Genomic DNA, 12454 nt, shown 5'->3' with positions numbered 1-12454 from the left:
TTTAGGAAACATTCTCATTTTTTTACAGTTATCAAAGCATTAATCATTCTGAATTGTGTTTATCTGTTTAAGAAGTCTGTCTAGGTTTGCATCCAACTCCACAACAATGAGCTGTGTGGCTCTGGGTGAGGTCCTCAACTGAGGTTTCATTTCTTCATCAATTAAAACAGAGTAATAATAATACATAATTACCTCATAGGATTGAAAAGCATTATACGTGTTGATACAAAAGAGAACTTAGAAAAATACCTGGCTCATGGTAAGCACTTAAAAATATTAGCTAGTAATACTACTATTACTAATGTTATTATCAATATTTGCTAGTCGACTAGACAACCCTCGCCCACGCTTATCCCACTCCTAGATTACAAACAGCTTGAGGGCAGATTTTTTTTTTATTGAAATATAGTCGATTTACAAATATTGTGTTAGTTTCAGGTATACAGCAAAGTGATTCAGTTATACATATATGTGTATATCTATATTCTTTCTTCGATCCTTTCCTGTTATAGTTTACTACAAGATATTGAATAGTTCCCTATGCTATACAGTAAATCCTTTTGTTATTTTATATATGGTAGTATGCGTCTGTTAATCTTATACTCCCAATTTATCTCTCCCCCCTTTCTCCTTTGGTAACCATAAGTTTGTGTATTATGTCTGTGAGTCTGTTTCTGTTTTGCAAATACGTTTATTTGTACTAATTTTTAGATCCTACATATAAGTGATATAATATTTGTCTTTGTCTGACTTAACTTCATTTAAAATGATAATCTCTAGGTCCATCATGTTGCTGCAAATGGCATTATTTCATTCTTTTTTATGGCTGAGTAATATTTCATTTTATACATCTATATCTATATCTCATCTTCTTTATCCATTCCTCTGTTAATGGACACTGAGTTTGTTTCTATGTCTTTGCTATTGTAAATAGTGCTGCTATGAACACTGGGGTGAATATATCTTTTCAAATTAGATCTTTTCTCTTTCCCAGATATATGCCCAGGAGTGGGATTACTGGATCATATGGTAACTCTATTTTTAGTTTTTTTAAGGAAACTCCATACTGTTTTCCACAGTGGCTGTACTAATTTACATTCCCACCAACAGTGTAGGAGGGTTCCCTTTTGGCTTGAGGACAGATGTTAATCATCTTTATAGCCCCAGAACTTGGCATCGTATCTAGGTCATTATGGAGTATGTTATTGCCACACACTTCTAATTTATCACTAATTTCTTTTTTTCCTTTTCTTTTCAATTTATACAGTGAATTCCTTATATGCTTCTGCATGATTGGCCTCCAAAGTAAAATGGTCTGTACAATCTCAAACTCATAGAAAAAAACTATTTATCAAAAGTCCAGCTGAGGAAGGTAATGTTTAAGAGGATGATTTTTCTCTAGATATTCTAGATACCACTGAAAACAAAGAGAGAGATGAGTATCTGATATGCACTGTACTGACTGCCCTTCCCACCCGCAGCATTGCTCCTATGGAACTGGACTTTGGAGTGACACACAGCCTTTACTGAGGACCACATCACAAACAGTGCTGGCAAACTTAGTTTTGCATCTATAATAGAATATGAACATGTTGTCCACCAGGTTACATGGTGGCCTCTCTACTAAAGCCCTTCAGCATATATTTCTGTCTTAAAACTAAGAATCCATCGATTTTTATGGTATAGGAGACAAAGCCAAATTCGAAGCCCTCTTGTAACAAAGTTTGCATTTTTGCATGAACCCCATTTTATGTTTCCATTCTTGTTTTTCTTCTGCTCTTCCTTTCAACTTATGCTCTTTTGTATTCTACTTATCCTTGTGAGTGCTTTCTGGATAAACTAGCTTTGTGAAAAAGGGCTGTGCACATTGTGTTCCAGTCACATTATAGTCTGTGTATGCAGTGCACAATTTATGATGCTGTATGTGGCAGCCCTGGAAAAAAGCTGGAAATGAATGACTGACTAGGGACTATCTGAATATTCTAGCTCTTTCTGATATATACACACAGAAATGTATATGTATATGTAAATACATATACATTTGTTTATATGTATATATACATTTGTTTATATGTATATGTGCACATGTGCATATTATATTTATATGTGTGTACTATATGTATACTATATGCAGTAGGGATCACCCAATCCACTGATGGTCTGAATAGAACAAAAATGTGAAGAAAGGGCAAATTCGCTCTCTCAGCTTGAGCTGGAACATCTATCTTCTCCTGCCCTCAGACATCAGACATCAGGGCTCTTGGTTCTGGACTTTCAGACCCAGACCTCGACTTACACCAGAGACTCCTCTTTCTCCCCTTCTCAGGCCTTTGGACTCAGAATGAATTACAGCACCAGCTTCCTGGGCCTCCAGCTTGTAGATGGCAGACTGTGGGACTTCTCAGACTCCATAACCACCACAACCACATGAGCCAATTCCCATAATAAATCTCCTTTTATATATATCTGTATATGTCCTATTTTTTCTGTTTCTCTGGAGAACCCTGTGTAATAAAATTTATTATACTTATTGTTAGTTCTTACAGTTACATACCCCAAATTAGGGTTTAAAACTTCTCAGCCAGGAGTTTTACCTAATTACACCTTCATAATTGAATGTCAGGGGTCTATAAACACTTATCTCTCGGCTTCCCTGGTGGCGCAGTGGTTGAGAGTCCGCCTGCCGATGCAGGGGACACGGGCTCGTGCCCCGGTCCGGGAAGATCCCACATGCCGCGGAGCGGCTGGGCCCGTGAGCCATGGCCGCTGAGCCTGCGCATCCAGAGCCTGTGCTCTGCGGCGCAGGAGGCCACAGCAGTGAGAGGCCCACGTACAGAAAAAAAAAAAACAACAACACACCTATCTCTCCCTAAAGATAATCAGATACCTATAGTACAGAAGGTACTAAAAGGTGGTCTTGTTAATCCAAAAGAGAGATTAAGTATCTTGCTCAGAAATACACTTAATAAATGGTAGATTTCAACTATAGTTCAATTTAAATTCTTTTAAATTAAACATTATAAATAAATAAATAAAATCGTAGAGTTATCTGGTTCCAAAATCTGTACTCTTTCCACAAACCATACCATGCTTTACTATTTTTCCTTTTGCACTACTTTACCTGCTGAATACATGATAGGCACTTAATAAATACATGATTGGAGTAAAAATCTAAAAGGTCCTTAAGTTCTTTTTTAAGGTCACAGCAAACAAAGGTGGACCTAGAATTAGAATCCATTCCCTTGTTTCCTGGGCCATTGCTCTGTTCAGTATTTTTGACCTGGGGACACTTACCATTAACCTCGGCTGTTTGTCCTCCAGCACGTGCTCTTTCAGAAACTATGTGGGCTTGGGAATATTTAGGGATCTTCTTACTAAGCTATTTAATGAGTGAAACTTTCCATTGGTGGAATGCTGGAGAAGCATTTTGTGGACAGGAGGGAAAAAAACGATGCTATTTTAAACACTGCTGAGAGTTTGGGCAAAATCCATCTGGCAGACAGACTATTTCTTCCGTTCAAAAACTCATCAAGCACTCCAAATGTGTAACCTGTAGGCAAGTTTAATTAAAGCTTGAGAAATCTCAAAATAACTTGACATTTAAATATGTTATTTCCGTTCTGCTCTCATAGTCTGACACACACAGAGACAGTCTCAGGTCCAAATTAAGCTCCCCAGTGCCATCCAGCCCTGCCTAAATACTGGATTGCCCTATGTCCAAGGCGACAGGAATGTGAATGAAATAGGCTCATCCAATCATTATCCTTCAAATATTAACATCCATTTCATAGATAGATAGGCAGGAAGATAGGTAGGTAGATAGATAGATGGATGGATGGATGAATGACAGAGTAAAATTTACTTCTCTTACTTAAAAAAAGGGCGAAGGCAGAGCTTGTCTTGGGGAGAACCTCAGGAAAGGAGATTCCATTTTCTCTTTTCTCTTAGTTTATCAATTATAATTCTTTTCAAAAAACTTCAGTGTTTGCCATACACATTTTAAACTAAGTTTACCTTCACATTAACACTATACCACTTCACACATAGTGCAGGAACATTATAACAGCCCTTCCCTACCAACCCTTAAGACACTGATATCATTCATTTCACTTATCCATATGCTACAATCACCCAATGCAGTGTTACTTTATTATTTAAAGTCATATTTTAGATCAATTAAGAATAAGGAAAATAAAAGACTTTCGTTTTACCTCTGCTTATTCCTTCTCCCATGTCTTTCACTGTTTATGTAGACCTAAATTTTTAATCTGTATCATTTTCCTTCTTCCCGAAGAATTTCTCTCAATATCTTTAAGGGTATGTCTGCTAATGTTAAAGTCCCTCAGTTTTTGGTTTTCTGAGAAAATCTTCATCTCCCCTTCACTTTTGAAGGATAACTTCACTATACATAGGATTCTAGGTTGGTGATTTTGTTTTTCTCAACACTTGGTATTTCACTCCACTCTCTTCTTATTTGCAGTGTTTCTGATGAAAAGTCCACTATAAGTCTTATTCCTGTTCCCTTATATGTATGGCTTTTTTCCCCCCTCAGCTCTTTTCAAGATTTTCTTTGTCTTTAGTTTATTACACTTTGAATATGATGGGCCTAGGAATGGGGGTGGGGGAGTATTTATTCTGCTTGGTATTCTCTGAGCTTCCCGGATCTGTGATTTGTTGTCTGTCATTAATTTGGAAAAGTTCTTGGCCATTATTACTTCAGCTGGTTCTTCTAATACTAGAGAATGATGTATGTTTATGTATATATCATATATATAAAATACCTTTTGAAAATGTCCTGTGGTTCTTGATGTTCTGTTCTGGTTGGATTTTTGGTTTTCTTTTTTTCCATTCCTTTTTTTTCTTTTTGCATTCAATTTGGGAACTTTCTACTACCTATCTTTAAGCTCATCTATTCTTTTCTTCGCCATGCCCAGTCTACTGATGAGCCCATTAAAGTCAGTATTCATTTCTGTTATAGTATTTTTTTTTTTTTGAGGTACGCGGGCCTCTCACTGTTGTGGCCTCTCCCGTTGCGGAGCACAGGCTCCAGACACGCAGGCTCAGCGGTCATGGCTCACGGGCCCAGCCGCTCCGCGGCATGTGGGATCTTCCCGGACCGGGGCACGAACCCGTGTCCCCTGCATCGGCAGGCAGACTCTCAAACACTGCGCCACAAGGGAAGCCCTGTTATAGTATTTTTTATTTCTAACATTTCCTTTTGAATCTGTCTTAGAATTTCTATCTCTCTGCTTACATTACCCATCTGTTCTTGTATGATGCCTTTTTCCAATAGATCTTTTAACATATTAATCATAGTTATTTTAAATTCTCTGTCTGATAATTCCAACATCTGTGTCATATCTCAGTCTGGTTCTAATGCTTTCTTTAGCTCTTCAGCCTGTATTTTACTTGCTTTTTAGTGTACTTTGTAATTTTTGTTGAAAGCTGTACATGACGTAATAGGTAGTAGGAACTGAGGTAAACAGGTCTTTAGAATGAGGTTTTATATTAATCTGGCTAGGAGTTGGGCTGTGTTTAATGTTTGCTGTAGCTGTAGGTGCTAGAGCTTCTAAATTTCTCTAGTGACCTTGTTTCTATCTCCTCTGTTGACTTTGGCCTTCCCTCAGTACTGCTCTTCAGAGAAAGTCTGCATTTTGCAGTTATAACCCAATGTTACCATACAGAAGCCCCTTTGGTATAGTGCTCAGGTATGGGGGAAAGCTCTAACTTTATGATTAAATCTAAGTCTTTTAATGGATCTATATCCCTGGGGTGTGATCTTCACAGGTGTTTCTTATCCCCTTAGGCAGGAAGGCCAGAGGTGCCTGGGATGAGAGAAATGCCCTTCCTCCAGCTAGGATAAGACTCTGGTAATATTTTCCCCTGGATAGTAGACCTTTGTAATGGAGAACAAATATATTCTGGGTGTATTTTACAATGATTAATTATCCCCTTCTACTGCCCGAGCAACAAGCAGATCTTTCTTGGCTCTCAATCATGAGAATCTGCTGAAGTTTCTCAAGGTAAAACCTATAAAAGTATCAGTTTCCCCATAATTGTGGCCCTCAGAGTTTCTCCCTCTCTTGATAGTTCACTCTCAACGTACAGCAATTTGTCGAAATTACCATTTAGGTATTCCTACCAGTTACAGCTCCAAGGGCTTCTGTTCCAGGCAAGCAGGTTTGGCTGTGGCTTTCTGCATTCACCTGTCTCCCCAGATTTGGATGGGAGTTGACCCTGCAACTTCAGTTCTTTGACAGTTCTGAGAAAAGTCACTGGTTTTCAGTTTGTTCAACTTTTTCGTGTTGTAAGGACAGGAGTGACAACTTCCAAGCTCTTTACATGTCAGAGCTGAAACCTTATGTTAGTTTTTTAATGATTAACAGCCAGCGAAAATGTTCCCTTTTCTGCAACAACGGCTGGAGAAATACACATGGTCTGATATCAATCTTCAGGCACAGCACTCACGTAGCTTCTCACATCTCATTGCCCCCAAAGGCAGGGCTGTGAAAACGTGAACATTCCTATTGCCAGAATGCTTTCTCGGTCCCTTCCACCTCTGGAGATTGTTTTTTATTAATGTGAGCCTTCTTTCTCCATTTCTAAATGGTTGACTCTGAGAGACTGAATCTCGTGTTACCATCTCACTGCAGAGCCTGTAGTGTTTTTTTTACACATTTGAAATGTGTTTTTTCTTGTCTTGCTTTCAAAGACCAACCCTTATTTTCCGGATTATTGGTGAATGACAGAAGTTATATTCATTTGTTTTATTCACTCGAGTGTTCATTTATTTTATAACTATTTATTGGTTACTTCCCAAACACAAAATGCCCCAGCTATGTCCCTGAGAGATATAAAGTCCAGAATTCTCTAACATTCCAAGTGGGAAGTTGTATGAGAATGACTATACTACAGAGCAATTTATGATACTGAGAAAATATTTGATCTGGGAGTTACATATAGGAAGAGATTAAATTCACCTAATGTAACCAGGGTATCATTAAGATTTGATGTCAGAGCTTGATCTGTCAGAGTCCAGACAAAAAACTGAAGGTACACTTAAGTAAGTTAACTAAGAAGACTTTAATAAAGGAATTACTGACAGAAGCCAATCAAAGGAAATTAGAAGGAAAATCTAAGACTACCCAACAAGAGATGGTGATATATCTCGAAGCTAGCTACAAGGGAGCTGTTTCCACAGCCAGGCCTCAAGGGGACAAGGGCAGGGCACATTACCAGAGCCCAGAAAGAAATCTGTGGGAGTTGTACTTCCAGGAGATGGCCAGGAGCTGTGGATTTTGGTAGAAACTGCAGCCATTGCTAACTTAAGACCTGGCAGGGAAGTATGGGGGAAGAAACGTGCCAACTCCACTCTCTTCCTGCTTTCTGACTTCCTACTGGTATTTCCCATTGGCTGAACCCAAATGAAAATCAGAGATCAAGCCCACAGAGGTCAGCTTCCTGGAGTGCAAAGAGGATCGGGAAGGATGAAAAGTTAGTCTGAAAGAGCAAATGGAGGATACCCAGTCCAAAGAGAGTCTGCACTTCTGGAATCTGGGAGGAAGAATCTCCCAGGGCTCTGATGGCTACAAGGCCTTGATTTGAGGTGGGAGTTAGATGCAAAATGCATTGAAATCTGTTGCCACTTCTATTGCCACCACATCTTGACTCTCTCTGCACACTCATCTGAACTCTCACATCCAGGGAATGATCTCTGAAGCAGTATAAATGGTTCTAATATTAGATTTTTTTTTTTTTAAGATTTTGGTGGAGGAAGATTGAAACTGGTGGCAAAGATTCATTTTTCTCTCTTACAGCCTTCTAGCAGCAAGAGGAGGAAACCGTAGAACTGCCAACGTGGTGGCCCACGGCTTTGCCAATCTTTTAACTCTGGACAAAAGGACCCTCCAAGAAATTCTAGTGCATTATCCAGATTCTGAAAAGCTCCTCATGAAGAAAGCCAGGTATAACCTTTAAAACCCCATTAGAGAGGAGTTGGTTTTACTTCGTAAAATCTAAGATGAGAACTGTGCTATGGTGGGTACAATCAACTTTACCCATGAGATACACTTAACAAACAACTGTTTATGCAGTTATACATTGAAAACTTCACAGATTAGGAGAAATGATAGTATTTCTGGTAAGTTTTTCCATAACTCTCACAGTGCTATCTGAAATGGCCTTTCTGTCTTGTCCACAGAGTGCTTCTAAAGAACAAGGCTCCAGGCACAGAGACAACTTGTCCAAATAAAGGACTTGCCTTTCTCTTCCCACCAAAACAAGAGACACCCAAAAAGTTTAAAGCTCTCCTGGGAGGCTCAGGAAAAGCAGGTCTTGCAAGACTACTCGCACTGAAGAGAGAACAAACCGTTCTGGTAATAAGGCAGAGGGAAAGGAGGGCTGTAACAGAGACCACTGGACTAAAGACCAGACAAGCTCCTACTTTAATTCCATCTCAGACACTGGGATAATCTGGGTTCATCTAATGCAAATAATTAATACTTTATATACAGCACTTATTATTAGTTTACTGTATGCCTACATAACATCACATTTAATCCTCACAGGTTTATTATGGATAGTTTTAATGTATATATACATAAATACAGTCGACCCTCATTTTTGTGGATTCTGTGTTTGTGAATCTGCCTACTCACTAAAATGTGTTTGTAACCTCAAAATCAATAATTATGGTGTTTTGGGGGTCATTCACAGACATACATGTGCAGAGCAGCAAAAAATTTAAGTTGCTGGAGGCACATGTTCCCAGCTGAGGTTGAACAAGGAGACACTCTGCCTTCTTGTTTCAACTCTCACACTGTAAACAAGTGATCTTTTCATGGTCTATTTATTGCCATGTTTTTTGCATTTTTGTGCCTCTCCCCCCACAACAGTGTTAAAAATGGCCCCCATGGGGCTTCCCTGGTGGCGCAGTGGCTAAGAATCCACCTGCCATTGCAGGGGACACGGGTTCGAGCCCTGGTCCGGGAAGATCCCACATGCCGCGGAGCAACTAAGTCCGTGTGCCACATCTACTGAGCCTGCACTCTAGAGTCCGGGAGCCACAACTACTGAGCCTGTGCACCTAGAGCCGGTGCTCCGCAACAAGAGAAGCCACCGCAATGAGAAGCCCGCACACCACAACAAAGAGTTGCCCCCGTTCGCTGCCATTAGAGAAAGCCCATGCAGCAACAAAGACCCAACACGGCCAAAAATAAAAACAAATAAATAAATTAATTTTAAAAAAATGGCCCCCAAGCATATCGCCAAAGCACCACCTAGTGTTCCTAAGCACAAAAATGCTCTGATGTGCCTTACAGAGAAACATGTGTGTTAGATAAGCTTCATTCAGGCATGAGTCATAGTACTGTTGGCTGTGAGTTCAGTGTAATGAATAAACAATATATATCAAATAAGGTGTCTCTAAACAGAAATGCACATAACACAAGGCTATGTATTGAGCAGCTGACAAAAATGTTGTAGCCAGAGGCTTGTAGGAACCTAAACCTGCATTACCCCTAGGAGAGATAGGTCAGGGTTTGCTAACAGTGTTTGTGGCAGCTTTACAGAACAAAACTACCATGAATAATGAGGATCAACTGTATATGTATAGACATACATATATACCTATAAATATATGACATTTTACCAGTAAGCCAATAAACATTTTCACTAATATTCATTCAATTACTATCACTAATGTAAAGTCAGAAATAACCACATAGATTGCATCCAAGCTTTTATATTATAGATGAAGAAACTAAGATCCAGATTAATGTATTTGGATAAGATCACAATCAATGATAGAGCAAAAGCTATTACTCGGGTATTCAGACTTCCACACCTACACTAAGCTGTCTCCCAATTCCTAGAAATGTCAAGAAACTCAAATGTTATTGCTTTTCTTTTTTTTTTCATATTTCTTTGATTCTCATGATAAGCTTATGAGGGCAGATACGGAAAAACAGCAGGAATTCAGGTTTTCTGAATCTAGTCCTTATGCTATCTCTAAAACTGTAGGAAATGGGAGGCTGTGGTTCTTTCAGGAAATTGGTAAAGCAAATATTATAAAAGTCAGTCACACTCAAGAGACTAAAACTTGCCTCATCCTTTGCCACACACACAACACTGCAATGAAAATCAGTGTATACCAAATGCCTTATTTAATCGGCACGGAAATAATACTTTGTGTAAAAGGCTTATGGGGTTAAAGAACTATGTAAGTCAGTATGTTAAGTAAGGCTCTCAACTTTATATGTACACATTCATACCTGGTACAAGCTTCTCTCAAACTGATCTCAAGCATCACCAGTAAAGAGCATAGTATATTTTTTACTATGAAATTTCTACAGATGACACTAAATACAATAGGTTCTAAAGCCATATCAAATGCCCATTGGACAAATGGAGAAGACTGTACTAGGAAAGAGATATGAATTTCTCCCTGAAGTTCTCCCATGAACTTATGCAGGAGGAACACCAGAGATTCTAGAGTATTTATATGGTATTTGGTTAATACTTTTTTATTAAAAGATAAATATTTAAAATTTCATCTTCATAAAATAAGTAAATATTTAAAAAGCAAAGAGTCCTGAGCACTAAGTCTAATAATTCAGAGACCATGAGGGTCAATAGGAAGTGAATTCCTTGGTAGGGACAAAAACGCGACGTAGACTAACACCGAATTCAAATGTGATAGCTCAGCCCCATTCTCCAGCACATCAGAAAACTTAGTTAAATGATAGTCAATGGCAGACATGATTCCCTTATTAACTTAATTCAGACAGTCTTTGTCTTAGTGGTGATCCTTAGCTATTGCATATTAATCAAAAGACTCCAATGTCCTTGATTATGATTTCAATACCAATTCTTTTCAATAACTGTTGCTTCTAGAAAAAAAGTGAAAACTCTGAAGGAGAAGAGGATAAAGGAAAAAAATATGAAGATAAAGGAAGACAGCCAGCAGAGAAACCACTTGAAACATCCAAATGTCGAACAAGTTCTATTACAGCAGAGGAAGCACACCAGTCAATTAGAAGGGCAGTTTTACCCAGAGGAACTACCCGTCAATCACTCATCATCAGCATGGCTCCTTCTGCGGAGGCTGGGGAAGAGGTTCTGCTGATTGAAGTCAAAGAAAAGGCTAAGCCATAAATGTTTGATTATCTTTAGATACAATCTAGTTAGTTCCCAAAGAGATTGTAGTCAGGATGGTAGCTTAAACTAATGAGAGGAAAAGACCTTGCCGGGACCCTTGAGAAACCATAGGCAAATCCCTAGCTTAGTTTCTAGGATTTACCCTAGAGAGTGTGATCTTCTGCATTGGCAATAAGAAGATTATTAAAAAAACCATCCCTATTCTCCATTGTCATTAGCTTTGCACAATTGGTATTTCTCCTAATTGCACATAGTAGGTTATTTTTCTTCCGTTCTTTCTTGATGATGTTTCTTCTCTCCATTTTGATTAGGTTGGTCTTGGCTCTGAAATGATTCACTAACTTTTTCTCTTAATTGCGCGTGTGTGTGTGTGTGTGTGATTGTGTGTGTGTGTTAAAGTCTTGCATCGCACTGTTAGTCTTGGTTAAATGTTCCATGTATATGAATTTGTCTCTTACTTTGGGAGTATGAGATCTTAATAAAATGTCAAAAGTTGGGTGACTTTCATTCGAGGTAGGGTGATGAGTCAGTCAAGTATCAAATCAACCCAGCAGCTGGGACTGAAGGGAAGCAAGCAAGGGAGCCGATGGATGTAAAACCCAACTTGCAGAGGAGTCCCCTGAAGGGCACTGCTGGTCAGCATTACTAACAAATCCACAAGCAAAATCACATTGCAGCAACAAGTTGGAAAAACTGTACCCTTTGCTAAAGAAACAAACTTTAATATTTTCCCTCATATCAACTTAAAAGGCTCATCTGGCTCAACAGACTCAAACAGGAGGAATCAGATTGTCCCCATTTTCATGGAGGCTAAAGTGACATTTCTCAGAAACTTTTGCAAGCATTCACTTCAGAAGACGTCAGATTTGAGCTTCTTGTTTTCAGCTTTAGTAAAAAGTAACGAGGTTAGGAAGGCAGACTGTACACATGTCAGATTGACATATCCCTGCAATTTGCAGAAACTACATGTACAGCTGTTTACAAAATCTCCGAGTTAATTAAGTGCACTTTAGGAAGTTGTCCTCATGAATCAGCTAGCATTAGCATAATTACCAAAGTCTCAAGCTGTGAAGAGGCTAAAAGAGCCAGGCTGCTGTCAGAAGTAATAATACATATAGAATTCCATTCTGATAAATGCCCTTAGGGTATAATATTAAATTCTGTATAATAAGGCTATTCTAAGTCCCAGAAGATGGTCATTGTAACAGCACTTTGCAGAGTGTTTTAACAAATTATATTAGCCAAAAAGCCTACAACATAGATGCATTCAGCAAACCATGTAAAATTAATCACTAGA

The 12454-nt window shown here is 38.8% G+C and overlaps 1 protein-coding gene across 1 annotated transcript in view; it reads left to right on the top strand.

The window, feature by feature from the left end:
• The window catches only part of CNGB3 (cyclic nucleotide gated channel subunit beta 3), a 142906-nt gene extending 130770 nt beyond the window's left edge, over window positions 1-12136 (top strand). The window contains exons 17-19 of the mRNA XM_004276144.2: window positions 7818-7964; window positions 8201-8375; window positions 10894-12136. Coding sequence (XP_004276192.2) covers window positions 7818-7964; window positions 8201-8375; window positions 10894-11154 — 583 coding nt within the window. The 3' untranslated portion in view covers window positions 11155-12136. The remainder of the gene's footprint in view (window positions 1-7817; window positions 7965-8200; window positions 8376-10893) is intronic.
• The last annotated feature ends 318 nt before the right edge of the window (window positions 12137-12454 follow it).

This window comes from Orcinus orca, chromosome 17, assembly GCF_937001465.1.
Source record: "Orcinus orca chromosome 17, mOrcOrc1.1, whole genome shotgun sequence".
In the NCBI taxonomy this organism is placed as follows: domain Eukaryota; kingdom Metazoa; phylum Chordata; class Mammalia; order Artiodactyla; family Delphinidae; genus Orcinus; species Orcinus orca.
This window is presented reverse-complemented; position numbering and strand designations above follow the sequence as displayed.